General features: G+C 44.9%; 1 protein-coding gene across 6 annotated transcripts in view; it reads right to left on the bottom strand.

Annotated features, from left to right (window-relative positions):
• LOC135388161 (serrate RNA effector molecule homolog) overlaps nt 1-13,283 on the bottom strand; it is a 22,880-nt gene extending 9,597 nt beyond the window's left edge. For 3 of the 6 annotated variants that reach the window (XM_064617530.1, XM_064617531.1, XM_064617532.1), the window contains exons 1-11: nt 13,193-13,283; nt 12,494-12,616; nt 12,278-12,412; nt 9,907-10,100; nt 6,517-6,697; nt 2,299-2,468; nt 1,364-1,472; nt 1,257-1,296; nt 787-961; nt 503-697; nt 208-422 (exon numbers count right to left, since the gene is read on the bottom strand). In XM_064617530.1, the coding sequence (XP_064473600.1) occupies nt 208-422; nt 503-697; nt 787-961; nt 1,257-1,296; nt 1,364-1,472; nt 2,299-2,468; nt 6,517-6,697; nt 9,907-10,100; nt 12,278-12,412; nt 12,494-12,615 (1,536 nt within the window). In that variant the 5' untranslated portion in view covers nt 12,616; nt 13,193-13,283. Of the gene's footprint in view, nt 1-207; nt 423-502; nt 698-786; nt 962-1,256; nt 1,297-1,363; nt 1,473-2,298; nt 2,469-6,516; nt 6,698-9,905; nt 10,101-12,277; nt 12,413-12,493; nt 12,617-13,192 lie in introns of all 6 variants that reach the window. The other 3 variants (XM_064617534.1, XM_064617535.1, XM_064617536.1) reach the window with 3 other exon arrangements.

Below are 13,283 nucleotides of genomic sequence, written 5' to 3'. Positions count from 1 at the left end.
TATTACCTCCTCTATTATACCACCTCAAATATCAGCCATATACGCACATACCAAAAATTAAAGGTCCAATAAGTGCTATTCAAGCATCAGATTAGACTATGTGAGTTTAGACCAGAGATGTTTTCTCTTTTCTAAATCTGCGACACTGGTGTAGCGCACGAGTGGACGTTAAAAATTTTGTAACGGACAGGCACGAGTGGAACTTACGGCTTCGACTTCAACCTTCGTTATCGTCGGTGCAAGGTTGCGGAGGAAAATGGAGCAGGTCTTGTGGAAGGGGCGAGGCTTAAGGGGTTCGTCCTCTTCTTCCTCCTCCTTTTTCCCTTCAGCAGCATCTCTGTCTTCCTTCTCTTCCTGCTCCTCTTCTCCTCCCGATGCCACACTCTTCTCTTCCTTTGCCTCTGCATCATCTCCACCTGCAGCTAACACCGGCCGTCACTTCCCTTTCTGCCCTCTCTCAACAAATTACAACTCCTGAAAACGACCCACACTGGTAACTTACCCTCTTTCTCTTCTTCGTCCTCCTCGTCCTCCATGGAGGCATCCTTGGGAGCCTCTTCCCCTTTCTTCACACTCTCTTCTTCCGCTTTGTCCTCTTCTTCTTTTGCAGGAACTTTCTTCTTCTTCTTCTTTTTGCTCTTTGTTTCACTGCCGCTTTCCTCACCGGGAACCCCAGAGTCCGGGTCGTCGTCATCGTCTGAGATACAGTCGGCACATTTTGAGTTAAAGGACAGCTACAGTCACGGACGCCGCGTTACAGCAGGGCGGCGTACGCCCCCATCATACCTGAACTGTCGCTGCTCGAACTCGAACTGCTGTTGTCCTCACTGTAACTGTATTTCCTCTGTCGCTTTTCCTTGTCCTTACTTCCTCCTTCCCCTTCTCCATCTTCACCCTTCGCATTTTCATCATCATGATTGGTTCCTTCGGAACGCTGAGGCGATGCAGCAGTCCCTTCATTCTAGTAAGACAGAGCTAACTTAGTTAAATTAGAAGCACATGACTCGTAATGACCTCCAGTTTGACGGAGGGGGGCACAAGCATTGTCCAGCCATTACTTTCAAGCAGAAATCACAAGATACCGTAGAGACTAGGACACAAGTTAGGAAGATATCTAAAGTAAAACTGTTTTGTGCAACACTCAGAAATACAGCTCAAGCTCTCACACTAGGTACAGATTTCTAACAAATAACTGCGATTGAGGGTAAATTTGAGCAGTTGGGTCACACGTTCGATCGTTGTAACAAACAAATTACCTCGGACTCCACCGATTTCACGGCTGGCAGACCTTCCTCCCTGAAACAAGAAAAGCAACAAGAACGCTTTATCTCTGAAAATTATCGTGCACCATGTAACAACATACTTTGGCCCTGTTGGAGGGAATTGGTCCGAGTCTTTGGGCTTCTCTTCTGTACAAGGCTCATCCAGGACTTGCAAGTCAAACTCTGTCCCACCCTCCAGCAATATCACCACTGCAGGACATTAGACTGTTTAGCAATACTTGAAGCAAAAAGATCTCGGTTGAACAAGCATGATGGCCGAAGGACACAAGGTACGACGTAAGGACCGTAAGGTGTCAGTAACTTGTGGGAGTATTTCAAATAAAAACAGGTAATAAGCAGTTTCAAAATAGGGCCCTCAAATGCTTTGGGGCCGCAAACAAATAAGGGGTAACCACTCATTTCCCAGAATATAAATAGAGCCTGAAGTTTTAAGGGATATATCTTTTTCTAAATTCGGGGGGTAAAAATCGGGTAAATAAACATGCGCATAAATTCGTGCGAAAAAAAAAAAAAAAAAAAAGGAAAAAAACTTCCACTATGCTAAATTCGGGGAGAAATTGGGCTCAGTTACTCAAACTAACTGTAGTGGTTTGGTACAAACGGTAATGTAACTGCATTTGCTGTCAAACAAATCAGTCAGTGCATTCCTACAGACATCCCAGTGAGGGCAATTTGCCGGGTAAAAATCTGGTTTCACCCTAAGCAGGCAATCTTCAATTCGGGGAAGAATCAGGTAAAACCCTAAACCTTCATGCCCTAAAAATAAAAAGTGTTTCGCACAATGTGCAGCGATGTCGACTCTCTTCGTTGGGTACCAGTTTCCAAAAATCTTGAATAGTCTATATTGGAGATAGGGCAATACACAATAAACTGCAAGCAAAAACATAAGCACGACTGATATTTTGACCTGGGTACAGATTTCTGACTAATACAAGTTCAACATTCTTTAGATCAATGAGTTGTCATACATAAGCTTTTCATGAAAGGTTTTGCGACTGCATTAAGTTGCACAAACCTGCATCAAGAAGCCGCACTATTTTGTCAGATTTCTCCACGTCGATGCTCACAGCATCAATCCAACCAGCCTCTTGGAGCCTGAGGAAGACGTCAAGGCGCCTGCTTAGGCCAGCAGCCTGCTCGGCCTTGCGCTTGCCGCATTCTTCAGGGTGGTACTTGGATTTGAACCTGTCAAAGTCATTGTAACGTTCCACGTGTTTAGAGACACAGCTCAAGCGTTGCCACGTCAGTTGTCCCCCTTAACTTCATGCTATGCTTATTCCCGGATGTTAATCAATAACTTAAGCTCACGAATACTTGTGTGCTTCCTTCTTCCAACCAAACCTTCTCTAATTCTTGGACTACCAATACACAGTGATAGGCACTAGCTATGCCGAATGAGAATTATAAACGGGACTATCACTCAAGAGCGTTGTTTCAACCGTCGTCGCCGAAAATGCATGCCTTTGTATAAAATTACTTAAACAAATCAGATCATAATCCTGAGTTAAGGGATACATGACTGTAGTGCATGTGACTGCGGTACCACCACAGAGGCCTCAAAGGGTTTCTAATCTGTGGCAAGTTGCTTTGTATATTGCACAAAGCAATTGGTTATCAAAGTAAGCTGGACATCAATCAGGTGAGCTTAGATTCATTTCGACATAGTTCTTTAGTCAAAATTGTTTATAACGATAGCAAAGGGTTATCTAACCCCGTGGGATTTTTGTCTATCATGGCCTCGCCACTGTTATTCTTCCATCAATGTTGTCCACTCATGCACAATATGCTCTTGCTTTGCTACACACCTGATCACGTAATCGCCGTAAGTTATTGTTCACTTGTGTTACAGAAGGAAACCTGACTGGTACCATGCAGCAATGTCACGTGGAAGGGCTTTATAAACCAGAAAAGTTTAATTAGAAGGCGAAGGAATGAAAACCGGCACTAAAAAAGTTGTGTAGCTCGCTGTATAACTACTGCCATCACTGTTGTCGCACAGAGCTGCCTTAATCTAACAAGCTGCGAAGTGAAAGAGGTAGGAAGAAGGAGCTAGATCATAAATTTCCAACGTTTAGTGTTAACCGTCGACTAGTGCGCCACACTGACGTCACCTCTAACACAATGAAAGCATGAGGCATGATCCCACGAATCCGACTTGGAAGCTATCTCATCTAGACAACCCTCGAGAAACGTTAGTTATGCTGCAAATTACACATCCATTCTACGTGGTTATCACCCATACTTGGCCGAGGCAAAAGCGTTGCAAAACATGGGGGGACACACACAAAGAAATCCAGCTACACGCAAAGCAGAAAGGAGTTTGCAATCGTTGTGTTCAACGCACCAAGAAATGGGAACTCTCACCTTCCGAAGAAAGGACGTGCTGTCCGGTCGTATCGACAACACGCTCTCATAATGATTGACAACGCGTTCAGATAAAGATTCCACCTTTCCAATGAGTCACCTTATGCACGCGCCTACCAAGCTAAGCCTGAAAACTTCATCGCCTAAGCACTGCGTTGTGCGCAGTGCTACGCCCTATCCAAGCTGCGGATAAAATGCACCCTCATCAAAGAGAGGGTGCAGGCAAGCTGAAAGAAAGACGTCCCTTTGTTGAGGCTGGCAGGGAACAAGGAGGTAAACATTCACAACACACCATTCTTCAAATGGCGCACAACAGTGGTAAACACACATTTAAAAGTAACATGAAAAAAAAGCAAAAAAACAAGGCACTGTGCTTCTGCTTGGCCTTAGAGTGAAAGGCATCGTAGAGAGAGACATCACGGCAGTATCAAGTATCGATAGAGCCCTGCGCAGAGACATACTGCATGCAACGCAATTGTTGTTTGCATACATTTTCCAATGGAGCTATATGAAATTTGCAACCTCGTAAGTCAAAGCCTTATGTACGATCTTCATTATCACACAACGCTGTGACACATACCAGCTGGGACAACACAGACAAATATGTACATATTTCTCTGAGCTTACAGCCACAAGCACTATTGAAACTTTTCGTCACAAATGCGTTTTTGTGTGCGTTATTTGCAACAGAAGCCTGAAAACCATGCAATTCAGAGAGAAGACTACGGATGCCGGCACCAGGACTTGAACCTAGACCTTTCTGATGAAACAGAAGCATGCTTTTGCGTCCTCGGCACAAAACTCCTGTTATATTTTAACTCTTCCTTCTCACTTTTTCAATAAGTACAGGTTGGGACAAAAGTTTACGGAACATGCGAGCGACGCACTTTTCCTTCGGTACGACACCCTAGCGGCTGCCGAAAGCGGGTGAGTTCACTGTTTCTGAGGGGTGGAAGGGTGCGCTGTTAGTGACACATAGTGGTAGTTACAGTGTCGCTTGGGTATGCCTGGAAAGAGGAAGCTACCGCTGTTTGTCGCTAACAGCGCACCCTTCCACCCCTCCGAGACAGTGAACTCACCCGCTCCCGCCAGCCGCTAGGGTGTCGCACGGAAGAAAAAAATACGCCGCTCGCGTGTTCCGTAAACTTTTGTCCCAACCTGTACCATTCTATCAGACACTAATTGTTTGAACACCATCACTACTACAGCAAGACGTGGCAACATGACTTGTGGCTGGATGGTAGGATTTTTGCTTTTTTGCGAGAGTCCTACCATCAGTGTTTCACTGTGCACATGGAGATACATAAGGGCACGTACAATATGCAATTCATAGCCAACCTGACAGGAGCTCTACTCGCGCTTTTAAATGACTGATACGGCTTTCCCATTCAGCATGCACATCTGGAACTTGCACAGGGCTCTACCAGTCAATTATTCTAGATAAAACTGAAATGCCTAATCACGAATTCGGGTGGTCATTTTTCAGCAACTGCTTTTTGCAAGATTCCAGGTGGCCTTCCTGGTGGCTTTATATCGACGAGCCCAACTGTTGCTTCAAAGTTAACAGCACATAGCCTTTAAGGCTAACCCGCATACAACGTTTTCTCGACAGAAAAACACCGAGGACTCAAGGATTTTCCGCTTGGATCCTAAAAGAACGCGTGCAGACCTGTTTCGCCAATGTTCGGGGTGATCAGACACTTGAGGCAAACACCAGAAGGGACGCTTCTGTCTTGAACCAGTTGGTGCCTGCCAAAAGCGGTCGCCGGCACAGCAGTATGTGCTTAGGGTTCCGTCTAGCTATATCATGTGGATGATGCACCGACAGCAGCGAAAGAAGATGATCATAATCATCGCACTCATCGTCGAGAAAAACGTCATATGCGGATCCCGCTTTAAAATAATGAACTGTGCCAAAAGTTGGATGAAGTTTAAATGAGGAGTGTGGAACGTGTGGTTTGTAGAGGATTTGTGGAGTATGCAATCTGTAGGAACGGGGAGCCTGAACTTAAAAAAAAAAGTGACAATATAAAAGTTACGGAAAGTAAATGCCCTTTCAGTCCCGATGTAGCTGTAAAAAAAAAAAAAAAGTATCACGAATTAAAAAAATATCTTATTAAAGTAAAAAATAAATAACAATTTCCCTTCTGGTTTCTAAGAGTGGTACATGAATCTTTTCTGTTCTGTCATGCACTACCAGTCATTTATTATAGGTGACACATACAGCTCTATTTCGGGGTAACTCCAGTCCATCGGTAAGGTAGATCTGACGTCAAAATGCATGGTATCTTTTAGATGTGCATCCTTTCTTTCCATGCTTCAAGAATTACATAAAAGGAGATACATTACAAGTGCAATCCCCATACCCTCTGGTCACTCACAAGAGACATGTTCTGAAATGTTTTCTCAAATGCTGGGCTTGTCACTTAAAGGCACTGGCATGTTTCGTAGATATACATGCGTTCTGCCATACTTCTGTTTTCTGGCTAATTTTTAGCATCACAGACACCAGATACAGGTTGCTTAGGTCTGACCACCAGAATGCACTATTACTGGCCCTGACGCGGCTCAAATGCCATTCGTATTCCTGGACGTACGAGATCACTATAGCCTTGAAGATGCTGTGTCACTGAACGGTATTAGTGCACCTTAAATTTTAGCTGCGTAACAATGCCATAAAATACGATATGCTAGCCTTTTCAGTGAGAACTAAATTTCCCTAGCATCGACTTTTACATCCTTTGAATTATAGCAATGTCATTTCACTGACAACAATCAGCAAGTACTTAAAGCATGCGAACGTTTTCAACTCACTAGCTGATCACACAATTCTGCAGCCAGCGAAACGGTGCAAGCGAATAATGCTCACCATTCTTCTTCTTTGTGGTTGACAAAGAACTCGTTGAGTTGCTGCCGGCGGAAATCCATCTTGTACTCGTTGTACTTTCGGACAGCTTCTTGGTCGTCGATGGTGTCATCCTGTGAGCTCAGGAACTGTTTGAAGGTCATCATGGGCGGCTGCGTCAGTCCCTGCTCCGGATCCCTGAATCAACGGCGACGAGAGAGGAGGAACACCAAAATACAGCACCAGAGACAACTAAACACAGGGTGTCTACAAAATTGTAGCTATCAAGTTCCCTGACTTTTCCAGGTTTTCACTGACTACTTCGAGAGAGTTCCGTGAACAAAACAAAACAGGGTGTCTACCGAATCGCGGCCTTCAAATTCCCGAATTTTTCCAGGTTCTTGCTGACTATTTCGAGCAAGTTCCCTCAACAAAACAAAACAGGGTGTCTACCAAATTGCGGCCTTCAAATTCCCAAACTTTTCCAGTCTCTTACTGACTATTTCAAGAGAGTTCCCTGAACAAAACAAAACAGGGTGTCTACCGAATTACGGCTTTGAAATTCCCAAACTTTTCCAAGCTCTTACTGACTATTTCGAGCGAGTTACCTGAACAAAACAAAACAGGGTGTCTACCAAATTGCGGCCTTCAAATTCCCAAACTTTTCCAGGCTCTTACTGACTATTTCGAGAGGGTTCCCTGAACAAAACAAAACAGGGTGTCTACCGAATTACGGCCTTCAAATTCCCAAACTTTTCCAGGTTCTTACTGACTATTTCGAGCGAATTCCCCGAAGAAAACAAAGCAGGGTGTCTACCAACATGCGGCCTTCAAATTCCCAAACTTTTCCAGGTTCTTACTGACTATTTTGAACAAATTCCCTGAAGAAAACAAAACAGGGTGTCTTCCAAATTGCAGCCTTCAAATTCCCAGACTTTTCCAGGTTTTTCACTGACTTATTTCAAGCTAATTCTCTGAACAACACAAAAGCAAACTTGGTGTCTGCCGCTACCTTTTTAATACCCTCTCCCTTACCCTTAATACCACTCATAAAACAGATCATATATTGAGTATGAATGAGGCTGCCCTATATTTTTCTGCCTCTGCGCTTGCTGTATCGGCAAATTCCTATAATCGCAGCAATGTTGCAATGGCGTGGCTGATCAACCACTGATCCAACACTCGCGACTCACTGTGCATCGTCGCAGCACTTCTCCGCAATTTTCCCCAATTTCAGCTACTTTTTGGCAAACTCTCTAGCAATTCCCTGACAATTTTCAGTTTTCTAGGTTGGTAGACACCCTGACTGCACAATCGATGTGCTTATGATCCTCACATACACAGTCTCAACATGCACGGGTGCCTTACAGGGGTTGTGACGCTTTAATATGTGCGGTTCACTACATCACGCACGGACTGTACTGAGCGTCGCAGTGTCGAGGGGAAAAGAATTGCTTTTCTACGCGTCGTAGTCGGCGAGGTATAAAAACCCTCGAACACAAAAACTTGTCAAGCTCTCATGTGAGACGTGCAAGAGTTACGGCCATTCCCACTGGCAGTCGTAGGAAGCACGTGACCCCTCCAATGCCGCCTCACCGGCGGAGGTGCCTGCGCTGATGTTGAAGCTGGATGTGTTTTGGTGTTCACGGTGGCGATTTGCTTTCTGTCTATTACCCACTTTGTCGTTAAACTTGAAATGCAGATGTTTATATAAACACGTGACACAGCGTGAAGCGTCACAGCCCTGTTAAGACAACTAAAACCATTCACGTATAATCAATCTAGCTCTGTGAATATTCAAACATTTGCATGTTTGAACACTTACTGTTTGTTTACTTACACATTAGCTATGAGGTATTTCACTACATTGGGGAACATGCATCACGTTGACTGCTCAACCAGCTTTCGCTTGCTCATACAGTTATTGCGCTGACATACGAGATTTCTGACCATAGGGTTCACAGCTGCTGATGATCCAGAAAAAAAAAATAATAATAATGAAAGAATCTGTTACCCAAGGTCAGAAGCTTGTTTGTTACTGAACCACATTAATAAGAATAACACCCCTGCAACACGGGCGCAAAAAATGACATTGAGTACATAATGAGTTAAGTCTTAATGTCATTCCTGCCATGCCACGCATGAGATATTTAATGTCATTCGTCTGAATGACAGTTTTTGCGTAATGAGATTGGCACAACTCATTCGCTCACGAAATGCGTGCCGTTGTTCCCACTGTCTGAGCAGAAGAGCCATTTAAAACTTCTATAAAGCCATTCCTCACTGCGCACCACACAATTTTACAAATTATGCGAAAACAAGCATTATTTTTGGCACAATGCCTGGTATTGTTAACAATTGCTTTTTTGCACATTTGCTTTTAGCAAAGACTGTCACCTGACAGGCTAGATGACAACAGTTTTCCTACATAGTACAGACCACCGATTACGAAATAAATGCTAATGTTCATTTTGTGGGATATTATGGGTATTTTCGATCTCTTAGAACATGTTTACCCTCTTCAAGTACCCCACCTCTTACACGGCTAGTAGGAAACCTGCATCGCGTTTAATGTCATTCCAATCTGTCGTGTAGCGCGACTAACGTGTGAAATGACATTCGGGACCAGACTGATACTCCTGTCAGATGGGCGCACTTACGGCCTTAACGGCTACGGTCTTAACTGCATACGGTCATTAAATTCTTGCCTGACAGCCAGTCATATGGCCTTCGCGACAAAACTGAGATGTAAGGGCAACGGAGCTCCCGCAAGACAATTTACGGCATTCCCCCGAAACTGTCGAAGTCTCGTTACCAAACGCCATGAACAAGGTGCTTTTATGAGACGTAATGTTCTGTGAACTTTTTTTGTGCTCAACGCCTTGAGTTTTTCTGGTGAATATTTGCACTTTGCTTCTCATTATATCTCGTCAGTTCGTAGCGATACCCTCGAACCACTGCACTCCGTGTCGTCTGCATCGAAAACTGTGTGTGCACAACAAAGCATCGAAATTGCTTCGAAACAAATATCGTTTGCTGCTTTTCAAATGCGCCAAATGCAAACCAAACACTGTTTCCGAGTACTCACAGTGAGAATAAATGCGATTGAACTACATTTCATTCAATGTTCGCAGATGTGTTTTTCAGTGCAGACATCACCGGCAAAACGCCTTCACGGTTACCGTCTGGCAGCCTCCCAGGGTTTAAGGCCGTATTTCAGCTACGGCCTTTTGTTAATGCCGTTGCCTTAAAGGCCGTATGTGTGCCCGTCTCCCAGAGGTACGACATTACGTGTTATTATCATTTTTTCTGCCTGTGTGGCATGGGTATAAGAATAAACGATTCATACTTCCACAACACATGCAAGAATTGCCAATGCATGCTACATGAGCAGATAGCTTGTCGGGCCTTACCTGCTGGGACCCCCAGCCATGGCCGCAGCCCCGTGGCCTCCATAGCCTCCGTGGGGCACGTGGCCCATGTCTTGCGGGCCCCCGGGTCCCGCCCAGGGCCCTCCTCCATGGTGAGGCCCTCCCACCACAGGGGGAAAGCCCCCCTCAAAGCCCCCTCCGCCTCCTCCTCCTCCTCCATAGCCTCCCCGGTCCTCCCTACGGGTGAGCCAATGCCAGAGCACATGCAGCAACCACCACCACTCTCACCTCCTCAGCAAAGATAAACATTCCCCCACCAAAACTTGTGCCCCAACCAATGCCATGAGCGTTCACCTACTCCGCCATTCCGCATCAACTCCACCGACCCCTGCACTACGTGGACTAAAAACGAGAAAACTGAACACTGGCTTAGATTTAGATTTTTTTTTTAGATCGAGATTTTTATCGCTTAGACACAGTATAGTTCAAATATACGAAAAACTGGGCTGAGAGGGCAAGCCCTGTCAAACAGCCCTGGAGGGGACGAAATACGGGTATACATGGGTTGCACGTGACGTCACACCATAGCTTTCCTAGTGCTTTTTCCCTCTTTCTTTAGGGCCGGCGCACTCCGCCTATACGCATGCTTCTTTTCCCTCTTTCTTTAGGGCCGGTGCAACCCATCTATACAACGATGTTACATGAGTCCTGTGAGGATTGTTCAGACAACAAAAGATGAAGAGTGCCCAGGTGGAGGTTAAACAGCTGACGAAAAACGAAAATACGAGATATGGTTATAACAACAAGGTAGTCAAACCGAAAGCAATGAAGAACTGAGTGCATGTGAATCAGGAAAAACAAAGTTCATACCTATAAAAACAAGCTATTTGTAGCCAAAACCAAAATAACAAGGGATCAAAATATCAACGTACAAAACCCGGAGTACAAAATATCAAACGAACAAACTTATTGCTTATAGGGCTTATTTATTGTTGCGTCAAGCCAGTGTCGAGTTTTCTCATTTTTCATCATGAGCTCTCCTGGATTTTGGAATATTTTTGCATCAGCTACATGGGCTGCACCTGCAGCTCTCTCTCCAAAGAAGAGAAATGATGCAGTTTTCTAGTTATATATATAGAGAGAGTTTTATGGAACACAGAGGTCAGTGGCCTGTGTGGGATAGTGGATAGCGGAATAGAGGAACACAGAACATAGCCACCAGATGCTTTCGTTTAGGCCACAGCTTCAGTTCTATTATGGATATCCAACAACCTAAGTTGGTATTGGTTAGTGGGGTCAGCAGACTAGTGTCAGCCACCAAGTTGGCGCAAATGGTTGGTGCACGTTAATGCAGTACGACAATCACACATACATGTGACCCAAAATGTTGAACATTGATTTCTTCAAGTGAACAATCCATCTGCTTTTTGTTCTCTGCGCTTATTGGATGATGTTCCGTAATTGTATTGGATGCACTTCTTAGCCTATCCCTCGAGCTCAGCTAATTTATTCCATTTCCTACGGTCAAACCTCCAAGTAGTATGTAAACATGCACCAAGAACTGATGCAGAGACTTCGAATCCTTACAAGTCCAATGTCACATCCACACTTGGGTAACTACCCTTTTTCTTTCACAATGTCACAGGGCAGCAATTTGGGCGTTTTGCGTTCTTCTGCCACACATTACAAAGTGCGAGGAAAATCACGTTTGTAGTAACTCAGACCAAAATTTACCAAAAGGTTTGAGGCAAGAAGTCGGGTGAAACAAGGTTTTACCAAAAATGTCACGTCTTGTGCGTATGTTGTCTGTGGCCAATAGCACTCCGACTGTGTTTCGCTTTGTTTCGTACATGCAACCGACAGGATGTCCGGGGCATCACATAGGCAACACTGAGTAAGTGACCCATGATCAGGGATTTACGTAGGATCTTTATTGGCGGGGGTGGGGGGGGTGCTACACTTGAATATGTGATGTCTTTTGGCAGGCACTTTGCTGCGGTTATGTAAGATCTTCTGGGGTGTTATGGGTGCTTGGAATATCCTTGCTTTCAATCATGTGTATATGCAACATCTGCACCAGTTCCATGACATTTCATCGAATGCCGTTTCATCAAACACCATTTCGTCCAAAAATGGACGTTTCATCGAATCGGTGGCCGCCACTTTTTCTTGCAGCAACATGAGAAATATGTAAAAGGCTCTCCTGACCTAACCTTGGTCAGTCTCCCCAACGTGTGAAATACATAAAAGGCTCTTCTGACCTGATCAGGTGTCGATAAAAGGGCATTTGACGAAAAGGCTTTCGATGAAATGGTGTTCGATGAAACGGGCGGACACCCAGTGCCCAACCAGGGCTACCTCCACAACAGCAGCCCCCCCCCCCCCTGTGGTTAATGCAAAACAATGCCACTCACCAGTCTCTGCGCATGCGCTTGACAGGCGGACTCAACTCATGCCTCGTCGGGCTGTAACGTTCCCGCCTGCGGCTTCCTACGTCGTAGTCACGATAGTCACGACGGCTTCGGACCTCACGAGCATTCCATGAGTCCCTTAAACGTCCAAACATTAGCACAGCTTATAATATCCCCTTTAAAATCACACTCCCGAAGAGTCAGACCACTTCTACGAACCTCTCCGGCCAGTCGTCTCGGCCACGGCTTCTGTCGTCACGTCTTTCTTGGTAATCACTACGTTCCCTGCGGAACTTGTCTCTTCCCCTTCTTCGATCGTATTCTTCGTCACTGTCACCCATTCTGCAACATTGTTAATTAGGCAGTTGAAGTACGAAAAATTCTGCACCAGACATCCAAGAATGACCATAGTTCTAGGAAGAATAGCGTGGGGCGATACTGGCATAACACTGCGAAACACAACGCTGCTACCATACAGTACTGTACTGTACTGTAAGCAGTCGTCCCCCATAGTTCGTCATATAAATTATTTCACAGTGTGCAAGTTGATTTCAGGATGTTTTAAAACAACGTTCTAAGCCACGTTCTTTCACGGCGTCCATGTGCAAAAGTAGCAGAGGTATACTATGCCGAAGGAGACTGTAATAAAAAGCCGGTGGCTCCACGCTAAAATCGGAGCACATACGTATATATAAGACGTTTAGCAAACAGGAATTCGAGAGAATAATGCAGAATATTGCTTGTGTTCTGAAGACTATAAACATCCCTCATCATAACGCATTGCGAAAGCCACGTCTTGATAGTGGATACGTCCAAAATATCTTAAGTGAGAAAACCTTTGGCTTCGGGAGCCATTTCTGATTATTCACGTTCTACATTACGTTGTATATTTCTTAATGAAGTCGTCGGGCGGCGTACCTTGTACAGATTACACGAAGAAAGCCCAACAACACACACAGCCAGTTGACGCCGTCAGTTACCGCGAGCGGTTAGTTGCGTCTGCGCATGA

Source organism: Ornithodoros turicata, chromosome 3, assembly GCF_037126465.1.
Source record: "Ornithodoros turicata isolate Travis chromosome 3, ASM3712646v1, whole genome shotgun sequence".
NCBI lineage: Eukaryota > Metazoa > Arthropoda > Arachnida > Ixodida > Argasidae > Ornithodoros > Ornithodoros turicata.
Note: the sequence above shows the minus strand (reverse complement) of the source record. Positions and strands in the feature narration are given on the sequence as shown.